General features: G+C 49.0%; 1 protein-coding gene across 3 annotated transcripts in view; it reads right to left on the bottom strand.

Annotated features, from left to right (window-relative positions):
* FAM120A (family with sequence similarity 120A) overlaps positions 1-24,702 on the bottom strand; it is a 95,902-nt gene that overhangs the window by 57,987 nt on the left and 13,213 nt on the right. For all 3 annotated transcript variants that reach the window (XM_046023147.1, XM_046023148.1, XM_046023149.1), the window contains exons 2-5: positions 20,644-20,890; positions 17,387-17,469; positions 1,294-1,422; positions 343-439 (exon numbers count right to left, since the gene is read on the bottom strand). In XM_046023147.1, the coding sequence (XP_045879103.1) occupies positions 343-439; positions 1,294-1,422; positions 17,387-17,469; positions 20,644-20,890 (556 nt within the window). The remainder of the gene's footprint in view (positions 1-342; positions 440-1,293; positions 1,423-17,386; positions 17,470-20,643; positions 20,891-24,702) is intronic.

Below are 24,702 nucleotides of genomic sequence, written 5' to 3'. Positions count from 1 at the left end.
CGAAATACAAAAAAAAAAAAAAAAAGTAGCAAAGGAGAAGACACCTATTCACTTTTCTGAGGTGGATTTACAAAGGGGTCTACAGGTCCAGAGGCCTCCCCGTAGAGCATCCCGTGAACATCCCCTGGCCCGCCCCCAACTCCCAGAAGGTCGGTTTGTCCTTCTCCTCAACCCTTTCAGGGGCTACTGCGAGTCTGCCCAGGAGGCACGGCTCCACACGCTCGTGCCGGCTGCAGAGACCTGACTTCAGATGAATAAAACTACATGACCACTGGGCCCACGTCTTCATCTCTCTGGTGACTGCATGGTCAGCGTCCATCACAGAGGCTTGGATTTACTTACCTAAGTAATGTGCTGGGTGAAATGCCATAGGCTTACTAGTCGCTGAGTAATATCCAATTGCTCTCTTAAATCGAATAACTTTGTCATCTGTTCTAGACTGAAATAAACGTAGGAAAACCTTTGTAAATTGCATGCCACTGGTCGTGTGCATGAACATACTTTCACAATTCAGCACATGTATCATCTATAGCTTTTCAAGTTAGAGAAGAGTTTAAAGTGACACTAAAATCTTCCAGGAATGGTGTCTGGGTGGCTCAGTTGGTTGGGTGATCGCCTTCGGCTCAGGTCATGATCCCAGAGAACCGGGATCAAACCCTGCTTCAGGCTCCCTGCTCAATGGACAGCCTGCTTCTCCCTCTGACCCTCCCCCTCCTCGTGCTCTCTCTCTCTCTCTCAAATAAATGAATAAAATCTTTAATAAATAAATAGACAAGCTTTATTTTAAAAAATTATCTTCCAGGAAAACCACCACATCAGACACTAATCCTCTCAGAGTGATGTGGGTAACACAGACTGGCACCCATGAGGAATCCCAGCCTTCTCTGGGCCACATCCCTGGTGCTGCCTGGGGAAGTTTTCTGTCCTGTCTCCAGCAAGCAGGACAGTGGTTTCAGCTTTCCAGAGAGACATGGGAGGTCACATCAACCTCATGTCCTCTATTAACCCCGACCTGCTCACATTCCCTACTTTACAAAAAAAAAAGGAAGAAGAAATCCCTGACCATCACCTGACGGGATGAATAAGTCATGTTCACAATTCCACTTGGCCCGTGATAGGTCTGTCTTCTCAGGAGAAACGTTATCGATCATGATGGAGAGCAGAGGAGCGCAGACCACCCAGGCATCTACCTCGAGCCCTCCCGGTGCAGCCACAGGTGAGGCTGGGAGCCAGGTGCCGGGCCCCTGCCACCCCCACCCCCACTGTGCCGAGTGCTGTAAGCCTGCGCTGTACCTGAGAATGCTGGAACACATCTTTAGCTACGGCATCCAAGTCCGAGGGGTCCTGGATGTTGCGGACGTAGTCGGCCACAGCCTTGATCACCACATCACATGGCGGCAGGACTAGCTGGTGGGCCCGGACCTGAGAAAGAAGTGCACAGGTCAGTAGGTGAGTCCCAAGGGCAGGGCTCAGAAGCTGCATGCCCCATCGTGACCCCTCTATAGGTCCTGGCCCCAAGACTCTGGGGCAGGGGCTCAAGCCCTGGCTCCCCATGGGTATTAAGTATAGCTCAGCCACTTCTACTGACCTAGGTCATGGAGCGCCTGGCAGTCCTGCGTCACTTCTGACACGTCCGCAGCCTGCTCACCGTCAGTCCTGGACTGCACACCCCAGGCCCCACAGCAGCGAACACGGCACAAGATGCCATGGGCTGCAGACACGTCCACTCTTCCTACGCCAGCCAACAGAAGGCCAGGACAGGTGGACGCAGCCCAGGCAGCGGAGTGCCAAGAAAGCCAAGTCAGCTCTCAACAGAAAGAAAAGATGGGTCCCTGACTGCGTATGCTGATGGTCGTGGCTGGTGAAAGATACATGGAGTAAGTGCCGGAATGTTTCATTGTCCCAGAATAGCTGATTCCACGAAAAGGTAAGTAAACTGACTTTTTTTTAAAAAAGGTTTTATGCTCTTTAATAAAAACTAAAACACTATGGAAAAAAAGATGTAATTTCTGCCGTAACTAGAGTTTGTTCTTCTCTTAGAAACAACAATGAATCAGGCACTAAGTTTGTTTTCAGCAATTAAAAAAAGTCAAATGATAGCAAAAAATAATCTTTATTTCTCACCTAGCCACAAAGGTCACAAAGAAAACAAGGCACAGACCCCAAAAAGCCCTCTGCCTCCAGAGCTGTCTGCTCCTGCCTGCCACCCTGTGACTGTCCAGGTGGGCCCCGTGTCACCTCAGGGTCCTCCGGGGTGGACGGGGAGCAGGGGAGCTGGCTTCACAGACAAGGAGTGAGGAAGGGTCACAAGCCACAGACTGCAGTGGCCCCCGAATCTGGAAGAGGCAGGAAACACCCTTCCAGAGCTTCCAGAAGGACTGTGGCTTTTAGAATGTTACGATGATAAATCTGAGTTGGGGTTTTTGTGTTTTTTTTTTTAAGATTTTTATTTATTTGACAGAGAAAGAAGGATCACAAGTAGGCAGAGAGGCAGGCAGACAGAGAGGGGGAAGCAGGCCCTCCGCTGAGCAGAGAGCCTGATGCGGGACTCGATCCCAGGACCCCAAGATCATGACCTGAGCCGAAGGCAGAGGCCCAACCCACTGAGCCACCCAGGCGCCCCATAATCTGTGTTGTTTTAAGACATGCACACACACACACTAAGACAGAGAAAAACAAAGAAAAAAAAAACAACAGAAAACCTGAGCCTGAGCATATGACTTAGAAGACCCACCAGAAAACAGACACTGATACTTTTAAGTCACCATCAAGAAGATTTTCAGATGTGCAGACTACATTCTCTCTTTTCACAGAAGTAACAGATTTTCTTTTTCTTTTTTTTAAGATTTTATTTATTTATTTGACAGAGAGAGATCACGAGTAGGCAGAGAGGCAGGCAGAGAGAAAGTGGAAGCAGGCTCCCCGCTGAGCAGAGAGCCCGATGCGGAGCTCGATTCCAGGACCCTGAGATCATGACCTGAACCGAAGGCAGAGGCTTATTAACCCACTAAGCCACCCAGGCACCCCGGGAACAGATTTTCTTGAAACACCATTCCTCATGTCCAAGTCATGGTTCTCAGCCCCTGGTGCTGGTCATTGGTGCTCATGAAAGGACACCCCATCACAAGGCCTCTAGAGAGCCACACACGTCTGTGCGCACACATCCCAAGCTCAGGCCCAGAAACCCAACTCCCTCATGAAGACAAAAGCCCACGGGGGCACACGTTCCATGGGGACGAAGCCTGGCAAACAGCATGTGCCAGTCAGTCTGGGAGGAACTCAAGTCCCATCTGTGCTCCCCCTTCTGGGGTGTCTGGTCCCATGGCCGGGCAGGAGCAGGGCCAGCTGGTGGCAGCCCAGGAGGGAAGAGTCAGAATAAAAACCCTGCGCTGTCCTCATGGAACAGGGACGGGGCCAGGGACAGCCGTGCCTGGGGGTCCAGGGCCTCGACTCCCGGCCTCAGCAGTGTGGGCCTGGCTGACCAGATGTGTCCCTGGCTCCCTGAGACTTACGAGGCCCTCGAGGTTTCACGCCATACTGGCAACGCTGGCTGTTGTACGAGGAGTTTAGATACAGAACAGAGCGATGATAACATGGTGAGAACAGAACCTATAGGATATAAAATGGCCAAGTTTGAAAAGGGCTATCCCCTGCGGCGGGGAGCTAACAGGGGGAGCACCTCTCCTGGGGTACGCACGCTGCCACTGGGACTCTGCCGATGATGGGTAATCACTCAGGGTCTGTCCTGCCTCAAGTGAAAACGATCACCTGTCACTTCCCGTGGACATCCCTGCTTCACTCCCACCCGGACTGCTATGCTGAACAAGCCTTGAAGGAAACAGACGCTACCAGTGAAGGCTCCTGAGCGCCACCCCCCAGCCCCAAATGGCACAGAAGTCCCCAGGGCCCTGACCTCCTCACACCAGCCGTCCCTGGCCCTGCAGCTTCATTCAGAATCAAGCCTCCCAAACCACCTAGGTGAGAAACCAGGGACAGCCTAAGGGCACTCATAGCTCGGGGCACATCCCGAGGGCCTCAGTGCACACAAGAGGCTTTAACTCAGGAAGAAAGAGTACACAAAGTAATTTCTACAACTCAGAGGGCACTGTTAAAACCTCGAAACATTTGGCAAACGATTATACACATTTCAAAACGATTTACCACAGTATTCCTTTCATGAGAAAGATTCCTGGTACGTTCAAATATGCTTGTATCTGCAAACAACCAATTTATTAAACTTCTGACGTTCCTGACAACTTTTAATTTGTACTTTCTTTAAAACTTCGCCGCGCGCCGCACTGGGGAGGAATCGCATATTCCCACGGTCTGGGAAACAGCTGAGAGCGCCAATCTGGCAGAGAGAGCCAACAATCCCTGAAGATCCCAGCCACCTCGAACACCGCCCTGGCTCTCCTCCACACACACCACACGAAGGAGTTTCTCTGCCGACTCTCGGCTGGTACAAAATGATGACTTGCTGTCCCTCAAAAAGCGCTAAATCCTCCCAAAGATGCTGGAGGAGCACGAGGACCCCCCGCACCAGCCACAGAAGTGACTGCAGGGAACTTAAAGCAATCCCTCCCGGTCCACTCAAAAAAACAAAATCACACTCAAACCCCAACTCAAACTCACTCCTTGGTGAGAGGCTTCAAGGTATTTTTCCAGAAGTCCTACTTCTCCTTTTTTTCTTTTCTTTGAGCAGTGGTACTTTTATTTTAGCCCAAAGCTTAACATTAGGAGAAAAAAACCAAAACTTAAATTGCAATATATCTATGTTAAAGTTGGAAAAATGTACTCTTTGTCTCCAAGGATAGAAAGTAAATTCCGTTTAATTAAAAACCAAATGTTTGCGATCATCTGCCTTTCTGGAGCACTTTGTAGCAATTGCAGTAATTGTTATTTGCACACTTTGCAAGCAAAAAGACAAAATCTGTAAGTGGAGAGGACCTTCCAGTGTGTGCAGCATCCCGGTGTGCAGACAGGACAACTGGCGGCAGGCAGACAGACACAGGCTGGCGGGAGCTGGCAGGCACAGCCTCAGACGAGGCCATCAGCACGGAACCCCATCCTGCCACAAGGTCTCACTTCCTATTGAAGACCATGTGCTGCTGTCTCCTGTGGGTCATGGGCAGGTGGCGGGTGCGAAAGGCACTCAGCCACGTGGCCCCCATGATGGCCTTTCCTGTACCCTCCGGCTTCCCCTCTGGGACCCCTCAGACCCTCAACCAGCAGGTCCCCCCCACATTTTGCCAGCTTGATAATCCCGTTCCATGTGCCTCTCCTGACACCCTTTACCTTGTATTTTCTTCTGCACCCTGGCCCAGTGCTGGAGCTGTCATGAACTCGGTGGTGTGAGCACAGGACAAACCTACTCCGCAGGGATGCGACCAGGTCCACAAAAGCCCCAGCACAGCCAGCACCAGCCGCCACAAGCAGCAACAGGCTCCCACTCTTTAGGGCCCCATTTCCATCCATACCTAGCAATTCAAGGGCCACAACACAAGTTCACGTCTGTCTCCCCAAGGAAACAATCTCTTCCCACCCCTAAAGGTGAAATAAGGAGGGTCCTGCCACAGAATCAACTGTGGCTGCCAGGTTCCAGTATTCCACTACCTCCGAGATTCTCTCACCTTACCTTGGCTCCATTTCAAAAATCAAAGACTTGTCCACAAATTAATTTAAATGGCACAATGCAGTTACCACATGACATTTTAACTGTTAAACCCATGATGCCACAGCAGCAAAGGATGCCACTAAGATCCAAGATTCTCTCCCAGATAGTATGGAGACTACATCAAAGGCCCTTCTAAAGCTTTCTAAAATGTGCCACAAAAAAGGATAATTTGACAGGGTCTTAATGTTCACATGATGGAATAAAATGTTTCTACAGAAACAGCAACTCCCTTCCCGAGGCAATGACGCCCTGGCCGGGGAGCTTCCTGTGAGCCACAAAGGCAGGGAAGCGGTGGCCTCACAGACCCGGGCGTCCCACGTGGACACAGCGGCACAGCCACGGAAGCCAGGGGAAGCCGGCTGTGCACATGGAAGCCATCTCTTCCATGGGGCCAAAGCACTGGCGCATGTTCCACTTCCGAACGGGTCTGTTTCAGCTCTACGTGGTGTCAATTCCACTCTCAACATTTTTGTTGGCTTTTTAAGACAAAAAAATGGGTGTTCTCCAAATCAATAGATCACATTTTTATGTTATATAACTTTTTACCTCCTTTTTAAAGAACAGATATTCTCACTGAGAATTTGTCTTCACTTCAGTACCCTCCTCTTTAAGCCTCAGGCTGGGGCACTGACAACAACCAGAACATGTCCACAGCGTTTCATGCCTGCCGCCCCATGAACAGCACCCAGCAAGTGCATCTGCGTTGACTTTTTCTTTTTCCTTAAGATTTTATTTATTTCAGAGAGAGAGATCACGGGCAGAGGAAGGGGCAGAGGGAGAAGCAGGCTCCCCCCAAGTAGGGAGCCCGATGTAGGACTCGATCCCAGGACCCCGGGATCACAACCTGAGCCAAAGGCAGATGCTTCACCGACTGAGCCAGGTGGCCACCCAGGGCCCTCCCAACTTTTTAATAAAGATCTTACATGCTGCATCTTTAGGAAAAGAGCATCAAGATACTGACACACAATTTAGCTGAACATATTTACATACACCAGTTCCTTAACACGAAAATTCAGCCCCCGCACACACCCAGGGAACCAGCCAGTCAAAAGCCGGGTAAACTGCATTTAGACGTGCGCGTACACGCAAAGGGACGTTGGCCAGGCGGGGCTCCAAGCCTGGGGAAGGGAAGCCCGCAGTGAAGTTTCACCTGCCGTTAAATGATCTTTCTCCTGTGCATTTTCTTCATACAGAATAGATCATCTGGGGCCACTTAAGTCTTTTTCTTCCTGCTGACAGGAATCTGAAATCCTCAGATCCTCGGGAAGACGTAAATGGGGCCCCTGCAGCAGCAACTGTGTGGGGACACAGGGGACCGCCGTCCACCACACCCCCACCCGCATGAAGGGGCTGCACGCCTGACTTCAGGGACAACATTTATAAAGCTGACACCGGCAGGGAGGACGGGTCACAGAGCCACCATGTCTGACTTCGCAGCACATCAGTTTGTGGTAAACAGTACAGTTTGTGACTTCAAGTTTTTCTTTATAAAGATACTTCGGAAACAGAAATGTTAGAAATCCAAATGCTTTAAAATGAAGCAAAGTTAAAAATAAGATGCAAAGTGTAACAGATTCACATTGGTTTTGTCTGAAAACCACTGCAGTTGTATTTTAATTCTGCTGATAATTATGTCATCTTAAGTACATCAAAGTTCACTGGTATCTTATTTTGCTTTTAAAAATCTTATAGTACACTCTTAGGGATTAAATAATTAATATCAACATTTTCAAAACGTTTTATATGAAGTTTTTACATAGGAGATTACAGTGCTACTATTTTGGTTAGTCTGAAATAAATTTTGACTAAGTGAGAAAAGATAAGAACAAAAAACCCTTATGATCTCTTCCAGCTCGTATCCAAACTTTGCATAAATGCTATCCACCCATCGTGGACATTTCTGCGAGCGCAGGGCTCTTCCACTCTTTATCCTGTCGTCTAATGAACTGCTCAGCGCGAGGCTATGAGCAAGCTGGAACGCGCATCACTCTCACGTCAATGACTGGGACAGCGCAACTGGCATGGCCACTCAGTCCCCCTCAGGCCAGTCGTCAGCACATCTGGCTTGAGCTCTGAGACCCACATGGCTCTCTACAGGACTCGCCGCTAACTGAACGAACACACCACAAAACCAGGATTCTGGTGCTTGGTGCTGCTGCTCCCACACGGCCTCCCAGCCGCTCACTGGAACACGGGTGAGCAAAACACAAGTCCCACACAACGGCTCTGCTGAAGCAGAACCTGACCCCTCCATCACCATTAGGAAAGCCATAAGATGTGACGGCAGCAAGTCTGAATTCTGGCAGTGACAGGGAAGGAAACCAGAAAGCCACTTCGCCAACACTCATCCATTCGCGCATGAACACGAGACGTCAGAGGCTCGCATTCTTGTTGGAGACAAACTGCTAACCCAGGAGGACCCCCTGGAGGGCCGTGTAGAAGAGCATCGCTGCGTTTTACCCTCACGCCACCACCGTGTGGTCCACTCTGGACATGCCGAGGGGACAGAGGGCCCTACTAAGGTGCTCACTTGCAGGACCACCCAGGTGAGCAGCGCGCCCACCGCCCCAAGGCAGACCATACTCCCACCTTCCAAGTGACACCGCTCCTAGGGTGGAGATGTCAGCAGGGACGGCTGTTTCTGAGAATGAGAATACAGGGCGGTAAACCCACTTAGACAAGTAGGAACACCTTATCCAGTGTGAAGGTGGAGCGCCCCGATGGAGATGCCTTGGCAGATGGTGGGCTACACCCTGCAGTCAGGGAAGGGGTCTCATGGTTGAACTACACCGGACAGAGCTCAACACAGCAATGGCAGCTGAAACCCTAAGAGCAGATGAGATGTGTTGGAAAGCCCGAGCCCGCAGCAAGATGTGAACAGACCACAGGGAACACACACCCACTGTGGTGGCCCAAACTCACCGCAGAGTTAAGCCGCTGGGCACGTTACTAGAGGCCACCCTCCGGAGATCTACAGAGGAGCAGTGGGGTGGGGGCAATGTGGGAAAGACGGAAGCACATTTACAAACTGAGGGCTATGAGAGCACAGGGGTGACAGGGCCAGGTGTGCAGGGCCCCAGATGCGTCTGATGACAACAGCTCGGTTCAAGAACACAGCACAGACCAGTCTCAGACCAGAGAAGGCAGTGGCAATGGGCCTGGCCAGGGAGAAGAGGCAGTGGGGAGGGGGCCGCGGGGACAGGAGCCCCAGCAGTGAGATGAAGGGTAAGTGGGAGAAGTGTGAGACCCGAAGAGCCCAGAAGACAGAGATGAATGTTCATGACACCTTCAGGAGGAGGGATTTTACCTGCGGGCACGGGCAGCCCGGTTCGTGATGGGGACCCTAATGCTTAAATCTGCTTTACGGAAGCACTTTATCCGCAGTGAAACCGGTCGACCTCAGGCACGCAATCCACTGAGTTCTGAGGAAGGCACTCCTTAGCAAAGCCAGCACTGCCATGGGGAACAGAGCCCAAGAGGCCCCCGGTCCCCAGCGCCCCTTCCCAGCCAGCCCAGGCAGCAGCTGCACACAGCACCCTCTCTCCAGTTCTACCCTCCCTGGGATCTACCCAGAGGCGGGCTCAGAGATTTCCTTTGTGTCTGAGATCTCACTAAAGAGAAGTTTGTTCCCTCCCCACTCCCAGGCCTTCCTGTGTGACTCTATTCCACCCATCATTCACCTGCCGGCCAAGGGGTGGTTCTGAGGCCTCACATAAAGCCACAGGGACACTGGGGCCTAACTGTGTGCGAACACACAGCTTCATTTGGGGCGAGTGCCGCCAAGTGGGAATGCGGCTCACGAGGGAGTTGTATGTTCAGTGTTGTGAGAAGCTGCAGGGCTGCTGTCCAGGTAGCCACTCGGGCACACTCCCGTGGAAGCCACCTGGAGAGCGACAGGCTGTGCCCTCCTGCCGCCTCCCCTGGCTATGGCTGGCATTCCCTAAGGCTGTGGAGGGCTTCTGCGCACCTACTAAACAGTCCGGAAAATGCCTGTTCAAACTGTCCCCATCCCTTTTTTGCTGGGTCCTATTTTCTTACTGTGCCTTCCTTTATAAATTCTGGACACGGGTCTGTTACCAGAAATACACTCTGACCCATTCCCTCGGCCACTTGCTTTTCATTCTTTTCACTAAGAAATCTTTGCCTCAACCAAGGTCATAAAGATTTCTTATGTTTCTTCTAGACTTGATTTTAATATTCTTTTTGTTTTTGCTCATGGATATCCAATTACTGTAAAAACTATCCCTTCCCCCATTTTATTGGGGCTTCTAACACGAAAGCCCTCCAACTCTGTTCTTTCTTCTCCACATTCTTATTATTATTCTAGGTCCTTTACAGTTCTACATGAATTTTAAAAGTTTTCAATTACTTGAAAAAAAAAAAAGCTTGCTAGTGTTCTGATAGGCAGGTAATAAAATCTAAGTCTTTTAATCCACGAACGCAGTGCTTCTTTCCATCTGTTTAGGTCCTTCTTTGACCACAACTGTAAACTCATCGCCTGCTCAGGTGGGCAGTTCCCAGGTGGGCAGAAGAGATGGCGTGGCACCATCGAGGGGGGAGGGTTTGCTAGACAGGGGGTGGACATGAAGCCTAAGGCAGATGGTGCTGGTATAACCAGCTTGAGACGGCACCCCGGAAGGGAGATACTGAGAGGAGGGCAACAGAGAGCCCCTGGAGGCCCAGCAGCAAGTGTCCACACTGAGAACTAGCACCGGCAGAAGATGGTGGGGACAGAGGGTGAGGGCTAGTGAAGTTTAAAGTTTACAAGCAGAGATGGAGCTCTTCTGGGAGGACACCCAGGGCAGGCCTCTGGGCCCAGGAGGCCGTGGTCCAGCTGGGCCAGCCGCACACCTGACGGGAGGTGAAGGACGTGCAGCCAAGCTGTCCAGTAGCCCCAGTGCACTGAGCTCATGAGGGCTCTGGAAGGTAAAGGGGAAGACTGGCAAGGTCCTCAAGGCTTTCCCAAGTGACCAAAACTAACTGAGTACAGCCACTAGGAGCAGTAAGAGGTGGTATTTCGATGGCTTGACTCTTCAAAGAGTTACCAAAGAGCCAGATGAGGAAAGAAAAGCACAGCCCACAGAATGGGGGAAAGTATTTGCAGATCGTGTGTCTGCTAAGAGACGGAATCTGGAATACAGAACAAAAACACAAAAACCAAGAAAAGCCCTTACAACTCAATAATAAAAAGACAAATCACCCAACTTAAAAATGGACGAAGAACCTGAACAAACATCTCTCCAAAGAAGCTAAACGAGTGGTCAGCGAGTACAGGAAAAGACGCTCAACACCATCACTCATCAGAGAAACGCAAATCCAAAGCACCTCACACCCACTGGGATGGCTGAAAATCCAACAGACAACAGCAAGTGCTGGCGAGGACGTGAGGAAATGAGAACCCTCACCCCCTTTGCTGCTGGGAGTGTGAACAGTGCAGCCACCGCAGGAAGCCTTCTGGTCGCTCCTCAAGGAGAGCAGGAGCAGCAACTCTGGCCCTAGGCACCCGTCGGAGAGCAAGGAAAGTATGTCCGCACAGACATGGGCGCAGATGCTCACGGCAACTGAACAGTAGGCACAACCTGAATGTCCACCAGGTGCTTGTTTCGGCAGCACGTATACTGAATGTCCACCCCCAGGGAAACAGCGTCCTCCTGCCAGGAAGAGAAGCGAGCGCCAACAGCTGGTCCCCCATGAATGAACCGCGCAGAGTTATGCTCAGTGAGAGAAGCCAGAAACAAAAGGATATGTACGTCTATTTGTATCAAATGTCTAGAAGAGGTACGTCCAGAGACAGATGTAGATCAGTGGTTGCCATGGACAGGAAGTGGAAAAGCAGGCAGTGACTGCCAACGAGCACTGGGTTTCTTTTTTTTTTTTTTCCTTTTAAGATTTTTTATTTATTGATTTGACAGAGAGAGAGATCACAAGTAGGCAGAGAGAAGGGGAAGCAGGCTCCCTGCTGAGCAGAGAGCCCGATGTGGGGCTCGATCCCAGGACCCCAAGATCATGACCTGAGCCGAAGGCAGAGGCTTAACCCACTGAGCCACTCAGGCACCCCTGAGCACTGGGTTTCTTTTGGGGTGATGAAAACATTCCAAAATTAGACAGCTGCACAACTCCGTGAAAGCTAAAATCACTAACTGTATACTCTGAAAACACAGATTTTATGACATATGAATTTTAACTCAAAACTGTTACAAAAAGAAAAACGAGCTTTCTAAGCAAGTGGCACTCGTGGAGTACCTGCAGGCAAATCCCGGCTTCATCACCATCTCTCTGGTCCCGCACTCAGCTGGTCTCAGGAAGGGAGAGGTCTCTGGTTGAGCTGCTTATAGCGCTGGCCGTGCAGAGGTCGCCGGTGGGGCACAGGGTGTGCGGGTGTGTGTGCGCACACGTAGGTCACAGGGTGTGTGTGCACATGTGTGGGTGGCAGGGTTGTGTGTGCACGCACACGCCTGTGCTCATGGGTTCTGACATGAAGATATAAACAAGCACATACCTTCCAAGTTCGACTCTGCATTTTCCCTGTAAGGATTCCACACAGACTGAAATTGAGCAAAGAAGAGAACTTCTGGCCACGGCAGGTTTGATGACCTACAAGCAGGGCGCCCAGCACGCATGGACAGCTGCACCCATGCTGCTCCCATGCAGATGACCATGATGTGAGCGGATACACCTGTAAATCTTGGAAGACCTAGTACCAGCCTGCCAAGAGGGGCCATCCCCCTGGAACAGGGCTGCAAGCTGCTCCCCCCTCCATGCCACACGATGGGTGATGCTTTCAAACTTCAGGTGCCTGATGTGGTTTTTCTCCAGAGCCAATGAGTGCTTCTCAGCACCGTAGGATGACTTCTTCGTAAGTTAACTTAAGTTACTGTGAAGGTGCAAACAGGAACTCCTTCTCTGAAAGGCCCACCACGCCCAAACAGCCCAACTCGTCAATGCCTCTCAAGGTGGAATTCAGAGTAAACAAGCCCCACCTTCTATTTATGTAGAATTTATACCCAACCTACTTTAAAAATGATCTCAGAAAGGACCTGATTGCCAACCTTGTTCCAATAAGGTTGCACAGTATGTTAGCTGCATCATAAAACCTCACTGGGCCTGAAACGCTGATGCTCCACACCCGGCGTGAAACCCACACGGGGCAGGACACCGCACTGAGAGGGCCCAGGCTGGCCAGACACCTGGCATCCCAGTGCTTTAGCAAGGAAGCCAGGATGGGGAGAACTGGGGAGCCACACTTCATCCCAAGGGGCCTGCCATGAGCCCCGCTGTGCCCCAGCCTCGATAGCGCTGCAGTCGTGTGTACTGCATGGTGAGACACAGACGGCCCCTCCGTCCACCCCATGATCCGGGGGACCTTTCCCTGCCACTTGTTCAGAACCAGACTCCTACCTCCCTGCGGTCGACTGCTTCACCCTCTCCTTAAAGACCCCTGTACAAAGGATTACTTGGTGACTTTTGGCGGCAGACAATGACACATAAAAAATATTAAGTTACAGATAACTTTGAGGAAAATTCTAGGTATATTTTAAAACTGGGTGTGACCTGACGCCTCATCCTGGTGTCCAGCCGCCTCAGTGACAGGTACTGCTGATTAAAGGTAGGTGATAAAGGTTACAAACACAAGGAAATGTGAATCAGAAAGGGAGGTGTGCACAGGCTAACCTGGAGGGAGCTCTGAGAAGAGGAAGAAGCGAGGAGCTCTGGGGGTGTGCCAACAGCCACCCAGGGAGTGGGGGTCGGGGAACACTGGCACTCTGCCTGCTCACAACAGGGGCACCGCACGGAGCACAGAACAGAGACCCACCAGTCATGTGGGAGATCAATGCGTGCAGGAGGTCTGGGACAGGAAAGGCCGGTAGAGACTTGGAAGGGGGCACACCCAAGCAAGAGGCGGACAAGGGACTCTGTGGCAGGAGACGCTTGGTGGTCACAACACCTAATGGGGATAAAAACTCCAAATGCATGAAACTAAACACAAAAAACATTAAAACGAATACCAAAGACCTCTAAGTAATGGTCCAACTTAAAAACATTTTTTGAAATTAAAACTCGGGGCGCCTGAGTGGCTCAGTGGGTTAAAGCCTCTGCCTTCAGCTCAGGTCATGATCTCAGGGTCCTGGGATCTAGCCCTGCATTGAGCTCTCTGCTCAGCAGGGAGCCTGTTTCCCTTCCTCTCTCTCTCTCTGCCTACTTGTGGTCTCTGTCTGTCAAATAAATAAATCTTAAAAAACAAAACAAAAAAAACAACAACTAAATGCTTATCCAAAATAAAAATTCCACCATTTACTAGGACTCAAAATCATACAACAGTAAAAATCCAAAAAAAGGGAACGCACTCAGCATGTGCTTATGGCCAGGAGGTGCTCCCACCGTGGCGGACCACCCTATGTTCCGAAGGCCCTGCCCCTAGTACTAGAATTTTCTGTCACATAACATGCTGTCCTGAGCACATACGAAGTATTTTTTACTTCCAAATCAAACCTAAGACATTTGATGCCACTTTACCAGCACCTCTTTGCATGGAAACTGAAGAACTAAAAAGCTCAACACCTCCCTGGCTACCTCCCCTCCTCTTTTCTGCCACCCTTGTGAGATTCTAGGTTCTAAGTGTGTCCAGCACTGCCCTCCCACCCCAGTGGGCACAACCCTGAGGAACAATGTGGCACATCGAGTCTGTTCCCCTCCCAGCCCGCTGTCTGCAGGTATCACCCCCCGATATGGCGGCCTGCACAGTTCTGCACCCACAGGCCCAGCCCGGATGCACTCTCCTAGCACACACAGAGCTGTGGACAAGGAGGTCGCCGCGGAGGTGAAGACATGGTGCTCCACAGCAAAGTGTACTCTGGGCTCATCAGGTTAGGAGTTCACAGAATACCCACCTTCTGGAAACAGCAATCCACTGGGAACGACTTTGGAAAAACCCAACACAGTAGGACAAAGAAAAGGACAAGAAAAGGACTTTGGAAAAACGCAACACAGTAGGACAAAGAAAAACATCTGCACTTGGGGACATGAATCGGATGCGTGAAAGCTGTGTATACTATAGACTGTCAAAAATCATAAGAAAGTGTCAAACACAACTACTAAACAAATTTTTAAAATATGTGGTTACTTTTATGAGCGGGGTGAAGCAAACAGGGTTAAGAACAGTGCAAGGGGGGCACCTGGGTGCTCAGAGGGTTAAAAAAAAAAAAAAAAAAAAAAGAACAGTGCAAGACAGCAGGGATGTTTATGAGAAAGGACCCCATCACGCCCAACTTCCCCATATCTGCCACGATACTGAAATGTCACTGCACACAGGACATGTGCACAAAAGGCCAAAACATAAACACTGTGCCACATCTGAACTCAAAGCCAGATGTGCCTGCTCTTTAGAACGTGACTTTGAAACATCTAGAACTTACCAAGTAATTGAAAAATTATTGCAGATTGCTTCTCCATCATACTACAAAAACCCTCAGCTGATTTTACAATACACATGATGATAATACAAAAAACCTGACGGGATCCTGACTTAAAAAACAAAAACAAAAAAAAACACAGCATAAATGACTTGCAGGAACAAGTGAAAAATGTGAATATGAACTTGACCTTACAGAACGTTAGGAACTACTGCTGACGTAGTTGGTACGCTAATAGTAGGATCAGTAAGAAAGAAATCAGCCCTACTCTTAGGGAATTGGGATATAAACTGAAGTTTTCACAGGTGAAGTGTTAGGATATCTGCAACTTACTTCCAAATAGTGGAGTTAGAAAACAAAGATGGGGTGCCTAGGTGGCTCAATCATTAAGCACCTGCCTTTGGCTCAGGTCATGATCCCAGGGTCCTGGGACTGAACCCCACACTGGGCTCCCCGCTCAGTAGGGAGCCTGCTTCTCCCTCTCTCTCTATCTGCCACTCCCCGTTTGTGCTCTCTGTCCAATAAATAAAAATCTTATAAAAAAAAAAAAGTAGATGTAAATATACCTTATGGCAAAATGTCAACTGTAGAATCAAGCAGATACCTGGATGGCCATTGTTAAGTACGTTTCACGTACTTAATATTTTTCTTAAAACCAAGTCAGGGGGCACCTGGGTGGCACAGTCTTTAAGCATCTGCCTTTGGCTCGGGTCATGATTCCAGGGTCCTAGGATCGAGCCCTGCACTGGGTTCCCTGCTCAGCGGGGAACCTGCTTCTCCCTCTCCCACTCCCCATGCTTGTGTTCCCTCTCTCGCTGTGTCTCTGTCAAATAAATAAAATCTTTAAAAATAAAAAATAAATAAATAAATAAATAAACAAACCAAGTTAGGAAATACACATGCTAATGACGTTAGTGACCTGCCAGATTGAGCTGGCTCCCACTAAGCCCACAAACAGTGCTGCTGTCTAACGTCTCACACTGACCAAGGCTAGCTGGGCTGAAGTGCAGGTGTGATCTGGGGTCCCAGGAGCCTCTCCACTGCTATCCAAAATTGCCTGAACCTTGTAAGAAGCCAGCCTTCCCTTCGTCTCCACCTACAGAAGCTCACTGCCAGGCAACCCTGATGAGCACAAGCCCTCATCCAAGTGCACCTGCCTCCAGGCTGCACATCCGCAGGGCACCACAGGACCATCAACTGCAGCACTTCAGCTGCGAGGACACAGGAATGACACCAAGGCCAACAGCAGGAAGAAAGCTGCTCTCCTTCAAGGATGAAAAATGTGAAGAAAACAAGTAGTTCCTAATGAGAGGAGAAGCTGAAAACCCCAGGCCCAAGAACTGTTAGAACAACCAGGAAAGCTTCCCGCCAGCCAGCACGCTGGGAGGGAGGGGTGGCAAGGAGCCGGAGGAAAGAAGCAGGAAAGAGATGTGCTTGAATGATCCGGTTTCTCCGAAGTTCACTCAGAGTTACACACAAAATCCACTCTGAAACTAACCACCACAGAAGATGGTTTACAGCGGGAGGGTCAATCTGACAGGAGACAGAATTTCACAGAAATGCCTCTGGGAACCATTCGGAACTGCCCCTTCACTACAGGAACTGAGGCCCAGGCTGCCCGGCCAGCTTCCCACCTGCCCCCGACAAGGGTGACTCACAGCAAAGGGGACTCGAAGTCCCAGAAGGCTGCTGGCCAGTACACACCAGGCGTCCCCACAGCCCTCCCACTTTAGAAAACCGTGCATGTTTCTGACACTCCTCACTTTCACAACAGGAAGGCAAGAAAGATAAAAAATATCAAGTGTTAATAAACCAGTACAAAGGGAACATTTCTCTAATGAACTTGGTCGGGTCCGCTCCATCACCCCAACACTAAAACCTTAATTATTAATTAGACTTCAATAATTTTAGAAAATTATACATTATGAAATTTATCAAAGTATGCTAAGTCATGATCCAAGCAACAGCTGACTGTATTACCTCCTGAAAATACATTTGTAAAACGATATAAAAAACCTTTAGCTCAAAGACTTCCACCTACCTAGGAACACAGCCTGAATTACTCTAAGGAAACTTTCAAGGGCGTCCATGTGTCTCCCTAAAGCATAAGTGTGGGGAACAAGACAAGGCAGGTCTGTGGGTTTTTCAAGGCAGTGCTGATCCTGAAGCCAGGGGAAGCACGGTGCCCCCAACTCTGCGGCCTATTTCCTTCTACAACAACAGAACATCATTCACATTATTAAAGAAACAGCAAACTCGACAGCTGATGGTCACCAGCGTTGGAGATGAAACGAACTTGTACCTTCAGTGAGGCTAGTGGATGCTCTGGACCAAGTAAGCTCCAGTGGAAGGAAGCCAGGTCTTCGTCGGGCAGAATGTGATTCCCTGTAACACAGACACGGCAGGGTGAGAAACATCGCGTCAGTGACACGGGCGCGCTGACAACACCGCACGTCCTCATCCGCGGGCTCCCGAGGGGCTTCGTTTGAGACTCTCTGTAACTCAGGACCGCCTCCTTTCACACACCACATAGAACTTCCACACAAAAACTGAAAATACCTCTTCATCTTTTCATATAAAGCCACACAGAGCAGGCAGACCTCTTGCCGCTGCCTCAGTACGACATGCATTTCCTGGACAGTTCCAACAGCATTCCAACTGAACCATCTGCATGAGACAAGTGACATCACTGGGCAGTGTTCAGGTCGGTCTGACAATGCTGGGGTATCGGGACACAAGCTTTCTTTTGCTCACGAGACCCTAGGCTTCAAACTGCACCCTGTCAACTAGGTTCCACAGCAGAGGCAGACCAGACCGCGCACTTCCAGGATCTCTCTAAGCAAGGTTACATGACTTGTGACATGGGTCACACCTCTCCCGTCACTTCCACGTCACCCACAGATGACGAAGCACAGGTCACACCTGCACCAGGAATGCCACTTGGCTGGACGCCCTGTCACCAGGGCTGCATCAACAGTAAGAACTGTACTCGGCTGAGAAACTGTGTTTTGGGGAACACTCTCCCTTTGCTGCAGCGCTTGGATGCCAACATACCAACATCTTCAGTGTGTCAGTTCTCTCGATGCAAATTTAAAATGTCAACTTCCTGAAGAATTCTCTGATTTTTATATCATGATTTAGTCCCCTCCATAGTGAAAAGGCAGGTTCATTAATTAGCTACTAAGAGAATGCAAAACAAAGTGAGTTCGGGGCGCCTAGGTGGCCCAGTTGGTTAAGCGTCTGCCTTCGGTTTGGGTCATGATCTCGGGGTCCTGGGATCGAGCCCCACGTCGGGCTCCCTGCTCAGCAGACAGTCTGCTTCCTCCTCTCCCCTCTGTCCCTCTCCCCTGCTTGTAGATGTGCTCTCTCTCAAATAAATAAAATCTTAGGGTGCCTGGCTGGCTCAGTGGGTTAAGCCTCTACCTTCGGCTCAGGTCATGATCTCAGGGTCCTGGGATCGAGCCCTGCATTGGGCTCTCTGCTCAGCGGGGAGCCTGCTTCCTCCTCTCTCTCTGCCTGCCTCTCTGCCTACTTGTGATCTCTCTCTCTGTCTGTCAAATAAAGAAATAAAATCTTAAAAATAAAATAAAATAAAATCTTAAAAAAAAAGTGAGTTCTTAGTAACTAATTGATTAATCTTAATATTCTAAACATCCAAGTACTCAACATGTGAACAATGAATTGCCTTGACATCCAGAGGAGCAAAGTTATGTCCTCACGGTCTTACTGAGCTTTGCGCTGCCTTCCTGAGTTCACAGACTGCACAGAACTTTACTGTGAGGTGTGATGCACCTTAGATTTTTTTTGAAGCTTCTATCTGAAAAAATATGAAGCCAATTCCAACATCAATAATAGTCTGTTAAAATCTGGGTCACATACTTAATTGAATATTCTACCCAACCTCTCTAAAACAAAATAACTCATATAGCTATAGTCCCATTACAAAAAGGAAAAGGAAAAGAAAAATAATCTTTCTCATTTGAGGACACTGAAACTTTTACACTAAATCTAAAATAAAAATGTCCACCCAATTAAGACTTCTTAAAGAAGTTCTAAGCCCTAAATTCGTTACAATTGTTTTTCACTCATTTTAAGACTTCACAGGGTAATTTAACTACAAGAGTACAGAGTTTACACTATCTCCTAAGAAATAGATTCAATATTTCTTAAACACAATAAACAAATATCTTCCATATCTCAGATTAGCTGGGGAATGCCAATATTCTGAAAGCATACAATTTTCCAGTTCGTCTAAGGTCAATTAATATGCCAAAGCCATTTTGTGTAATGTTTTAAAGTCAATAGCAAACTTTTCACAATATCCCCAACTTACATAATCACCTCAGAGAAAGTACATTTTTTAATATTTGAAAATATGAAAGTATATTTAGAAAATTGGTTTTAATTCTCCAAATCCCAAGTCATAAGAGTTCCCTGAGAAAATGGACAGAAAACAGCCACATGCTGAATAACACAGAGTTGAGATGTGATTCAAACAAGGATAATTTTGCAAAATGAGAACTGTTGACTGACTGGTGGTTACATGGTGTGAAATGCTATCACCAAATACAACACAAAAAAATTGTGACTCCCTCGGTGTAATTTCTGTGTAAAACTTTTTGGAATGCTTATAAAATCTGGTAAGTAGAAACTTCTAAACACAGCCCACAATATGACTGCCATCCTACACACTCCAGAGAAGACAAATGGAGACCATGGTAAGATCTCACTCACTATCTGGAGACCACGGAGCATTCAAACGGCCTGCGTGTCCCTAGCAGCCTCCCACCTGTCACTGCGGCCACTAAGCTGTGATCCCAAGAGGGCTCGGCTTGGATGCCCATTCACGCTGTGGGCACAATTCTTACAAAACCAGCCACTACAGCATGGCGTCTCAGCAGCTTTCAATGTGCACGCTATAGCACAAGACCAGGAACGGACAGAAAAGAAAGAAAAAACTGCAAAATGCATATTAAAGTGATAGATGAATATATAACTATTGGAAAGCCATTTTTACATGAAATGAATTAAAATATAAAACTTCCATCAAAACAAGATTTCATCTTTTCTAGGAATCCAGCATGAGGAATTCCTCGACGGGAGTTTCTAAAGACATTTAAAATGCAGGGGCTGGTGGTGAGCTGTTTGTCGTTTTTCTTTCCCAGCAGTGAGTGTCCCCAACATGCAAGAACCTATGACAGAGCCAAGTTCACAGCACATTTTCTTCTCTAACGAACACGATTTATGACAAAGGATTAACTGTCTAATTTTCATAGTAAGGATGTGATTAACATTTGTGATTTTAAAATATAATTTCCCCCACAGTATTAGTGAATTTATTCACAGAATCGGTTTTCCGCCCGGGACGGAACACCACATAAATGAGTCCTTACGAATAAAAGAAGCACATTACCAGCCACACCAAAAACTAACACTGGGTAAGGAACACCGCCGAGGAGGGGCACACTCACAACACTCCAGCACTGACATTTAAAAATACCAGTGTGTTCCCAGCGTGGAACCCTATCAAACCAAGCAGTTTTCACACTGCCCACCTACCTAACAGAGCAGCAAAGATAGGGAAGCGGTTTGGGTTCAGGTCCAGCTGCTTGGCGACCTCATGCATCAGATACTGACTCGTGGTGAGACTTTTCCCGTTCCGGCTCAATTTGAGGGCGTGGGCACTGAAGTAGTAAGGGATGTTGCACAGCGCGTAGTCGGAGTCGTAGGCGACCAAGCCATGGAAGCCGTTCTCTCTGCAGAAACCGATCACCTCCTGATGATGGTCCTCAATGCTCTGCGCCACCTGTGCAAGCGAGAGGAGCATGTGGTCAGAGCCACGGCACCCATGCAGACGCCTCTGTGAGGACCCCGCAAATCCCAGATAAAGAAACATCCAAAAGAGCCAAAGAATCAAAGAACCATAAAATGGGTGTGCCACACCGCTCACGTGAGCAAGCTCTGTGGGAGCCATCTCCAGGGCAGTGACGATAATCCCATCCAGACTACAAATTAACAGCCCGTTTCTGGTCAAATTCAAAGATTGCCCTGCCTAAAAATACACAATGTCAGCTGATCCCCGAAACAGTGTTCTGAGGGAAAAGAAGGAGAGGAAACGGGGACAGAAGAGGAAAAGAAACAGGTGTCAAAGCAGGAGACAGAAGCCAGCCACGCAGGTAAAACCAGATCATTTCTTGCAAGTAGAAATATGTCAAATAGGTAAAATAATCAAAAGGATTTTTTTTTACACAAAGGCCAAGCGTTACCCTTCACCCACAGATCTCCTAAGCACTGAGCATATGGGGACAGTAATAAGGGCGAACATTTACCCCAAACATCACTGTCATATGGTTATCCTGCGCAAAGGACCAGCCATGGCGGTGCAGCCCCAGGCTCAGGACCACCGCAGGGACCAGGCCCAACCTCAGTGCCTGCTTAGTGATGAAGACGACAAGCCGCAGCTTTCTTCCTTGTCCCGGCTCTCCCAGCATGAGTGGACCGCTGCAGGTACCCCAGAGACCCAGGGATCTCAGGGACTGTGGCGACCTAAGGGCAGGCAGTGGGCAATACCCGCCAAGAGGTAAAAGGCTCTGGGAATCTACTTCCAAAAGCACACCAAGAGGCATGTGAAAACACTTTCCTAAAATATATAAAGTCAGAGACAATCAATCCTTCTCCTGTTTCCCAAACTCATTCAACCAACTGAAATCTGGCAGATTTTCTGTTTCTACAATAGGTAATAGGTATTTGAGCAAACAGAATTTTAAAACTAAGTCAGGTGACTCAGCTAACGGTGGAAAGTTAAGTCCCCGAAGAGCCCTGAAGTTGAAAAACACGTGCCCTTAAACGTAAGTGTCTAGAACTATACTGCACAATGTGCGGCTCTGTTGAATTGAAATAAAAACTAAATCACATCCCAACAGTAAGTACGAGTGTTCAGGGGTCACCGGTGGGGCACACTGTGGAGTTGCTCCCATTTCCTGCAGAATTTCACAGGCCACGTGGACACCATATTTTGCTGGAAAGTTAGTTATAATGAAAGCTCAAGTAGAAACAAGGCAATCCCTTGGAAGATGCATATTTAAAGGGAAAGTAACTTCCTGCATTCTCTTGATATTTTTATAAAAACATTCTACTTCATAAGAAAAATATAAACGTTTAGTCAATTTATTTCTATTTCTTAGAATAGAAGAATGCACTTTCATCCCTTAGTCTAAAAACACTGTACCCTTCACTAAAATAGAAAAGTATAGTTTAAGAAAATTCTAAAATGAGGCCAGCTCCATTTCTCCCAGCCCAAGTCCCCAGCCTCCCACCACTTCAGAACACTGAACTTCATAATGGTAGCAACATCTTAAAGCATTTCTAAATCACCAACAACCCCTGGCTGTCATCCAGACATCCTTAATCATAAATCTGCAAAATCTCCCCAAAAGCCCCGAAATGAGAGGAGGCCGTGAGTAACCACCCCTCAGCCCCCACACCTCCAAGGAGTTCCAGAAAAGGCAGCGTGGCCACTTGCTCCAGAGCCAGGCGTCCTGTGGAGATGGGGCAGGATTAAGTGTAGGAGCTGCACACTGTACACTCAATCTGTGTATTTTGTGAGAGTTTATTAAACCACTCTCCGAGGACACTGAGGCCAATGCTGTCATCCTCCCTGAGTGCCCCCGTGCCAGTCACTGGGCTGCACGCCTCCCAGCCCCCCAGAAAGGGGAGCTGGGCCAGCCCTGCACCATCGCCCACAAGGGCTCGGAGGAGAGGTGCCGTGGTAGACTCAGAGGAAGCAAGGACGGGGTCTCATCTGGCAGTTCTCAAGGAAGGTGCTGGCGTCCTTCAACAATCAGCACTGTTCTTCCAGAACTGTAAAACGTTCGTGCTCTTTGACCGGGTGATCTCGCTCCAGGAAATGAAGCCTAAGAAACCAGGGCACCGGTAACAAATGCTGGGGCATCAGAAGGGTCAGAGCAGGCTCCCGGGGGAGAACGTAAGCTAACATCCAGGAGCTGGGTAAACAGAGCAGCCCGCAGTGATGTGCAGAAACAAGGGGAAAGCTTTCAACATAACACGAAGCAAACTGCTCCGAATCAATCCCCTGTACGCAGAGCCTCGCAAAGCTGCATCTGTGGGGAAACACTGAAAGGGACAAAGCAAACGCCAAGGGTTGTGTCAGGATGGTGCAATTATGCTTAACGAAGACTTCCTGAAGAGAAAAAAAATGAATAAAAAAGCTGAAGCAGCACTAGGATAAGCCACACCCACACTGGCCCCTCAGTGTCACCACAGTGGGGACAGATGCTCTTCCTTCCCCAAGGATGACAAGGCACACACTTACCCACCTGCCAACCAAGGGTCTAGCCTGGCATCTGGCACATGGTAAACTCCAACAGAGAGAAGAACACTGGGGGCCCCATTACAGGGCCCCAGGAGTCTTTAAGCTACCCGCACAGACAGGTGAGATCCACTCTATCCCCAGAAGCCGGCAGGCAGACGGCCTCACAGAGGGCAGACGTGGGGCTCTCCACCATCGCCTCCTTCCGCCATCCCAAATCACAGTTCCCTGTTCTTTCAGAACATCTGGTTTCAGTTGGCATTAAAAAACAAAGTGAATGAGCTTTTATTAATCCACTAAAACACTAATTTGCAAATGATTAACAATACCTTAATCCTCCCTCAAAGCACACCCAGCATTAAAAAAATAGCTGCCCCCTAGAATGAACGTCTGAAAACAAAAGATGGAGGAACCAAGCCCTGTGAGCATGGACTTCAAGCCTAGAGGCAAGGTGGGCTGACCCGCGCCCCTGTCCTGCTCATCTTTCCCACCTCAGTGCCGGCAAAGGGGACAGAACCAGAACACCGAAGTCCCCATTCTGGCTTGACGCCCACCTGCCCAGCCAGGACTGTACAATTCATGGGTCTTTAAGTTTCCTTCAACTTCCAAATTTCTAGTATTCTCTCCCGCCTTTACCAGAGGAAAGGCAACATGGCCTTAAAACCATAAGGTAGCAGAGACATGACCCTCCCCCGGCCGGCAGGTAATGGAAGTGGGGTGGGGTAATACCACAAAACCCTGAGGCCAGAGTTCGGGGGTGGGGGGGTCTAGGTGGTGGACACACATGACTCTGCACACTGTCCAAACTCACACAACTGCATGTCTCACGCGGAGAATGAACTTTAATGCATGCAAATTAAAAACAAATCAGCCAGGACACCGGGGGGGGGCAGGAATGAATGCAGCCTGGCTAAGGTACAGAACGGGACTAGAAAAGTCTGAAATGACCTCTGAGTGGGGCGGGGTCCGCTGCCTTAGGTAACTCTGGAGAACAATGTTTTGAGTGGCAGCTCGGACTCCTGAGGTCAGGCACCACACGGATGCTGACCTCTCCTGGTAATGTGTATCCTGAGGGTGCAGGGGAGCAGGTGACGGCACGGAGACCACTTCGTGAATGGTGGACAAGCTGGTGTCTCACTGTCAGAGAACAGGGGTACACATGGGCAAAGGGACGAGGCTAGCACGACCTTCTGGTGCCAGCTTAGCCATGGAGACATCCTATGAGCTGACGTGTCGGTGACAACACAGGCACAGAAATCATCAGAGGTGACGTGCACACACACACCTCC

This window comes from Meles meles, chromosome 11, assembly GCF_922984935.1.
Source record: "Meles meles chromosome 11, mMelMel3.1 paternal haplotype, whole genome shotgun sequence".
In the NCBI taxonomy this organism is placed as follows: domain Eukaryota; kingdom Metazoa; phylum Chordata; class Mammalia; order Carnivora; family Mustelidae; genus Meles; species Meles meles.
Note: the sequence above shows the minus strand (reverse complement) of the source record. Positions and strands in the feature narration are given on the sequence as shown.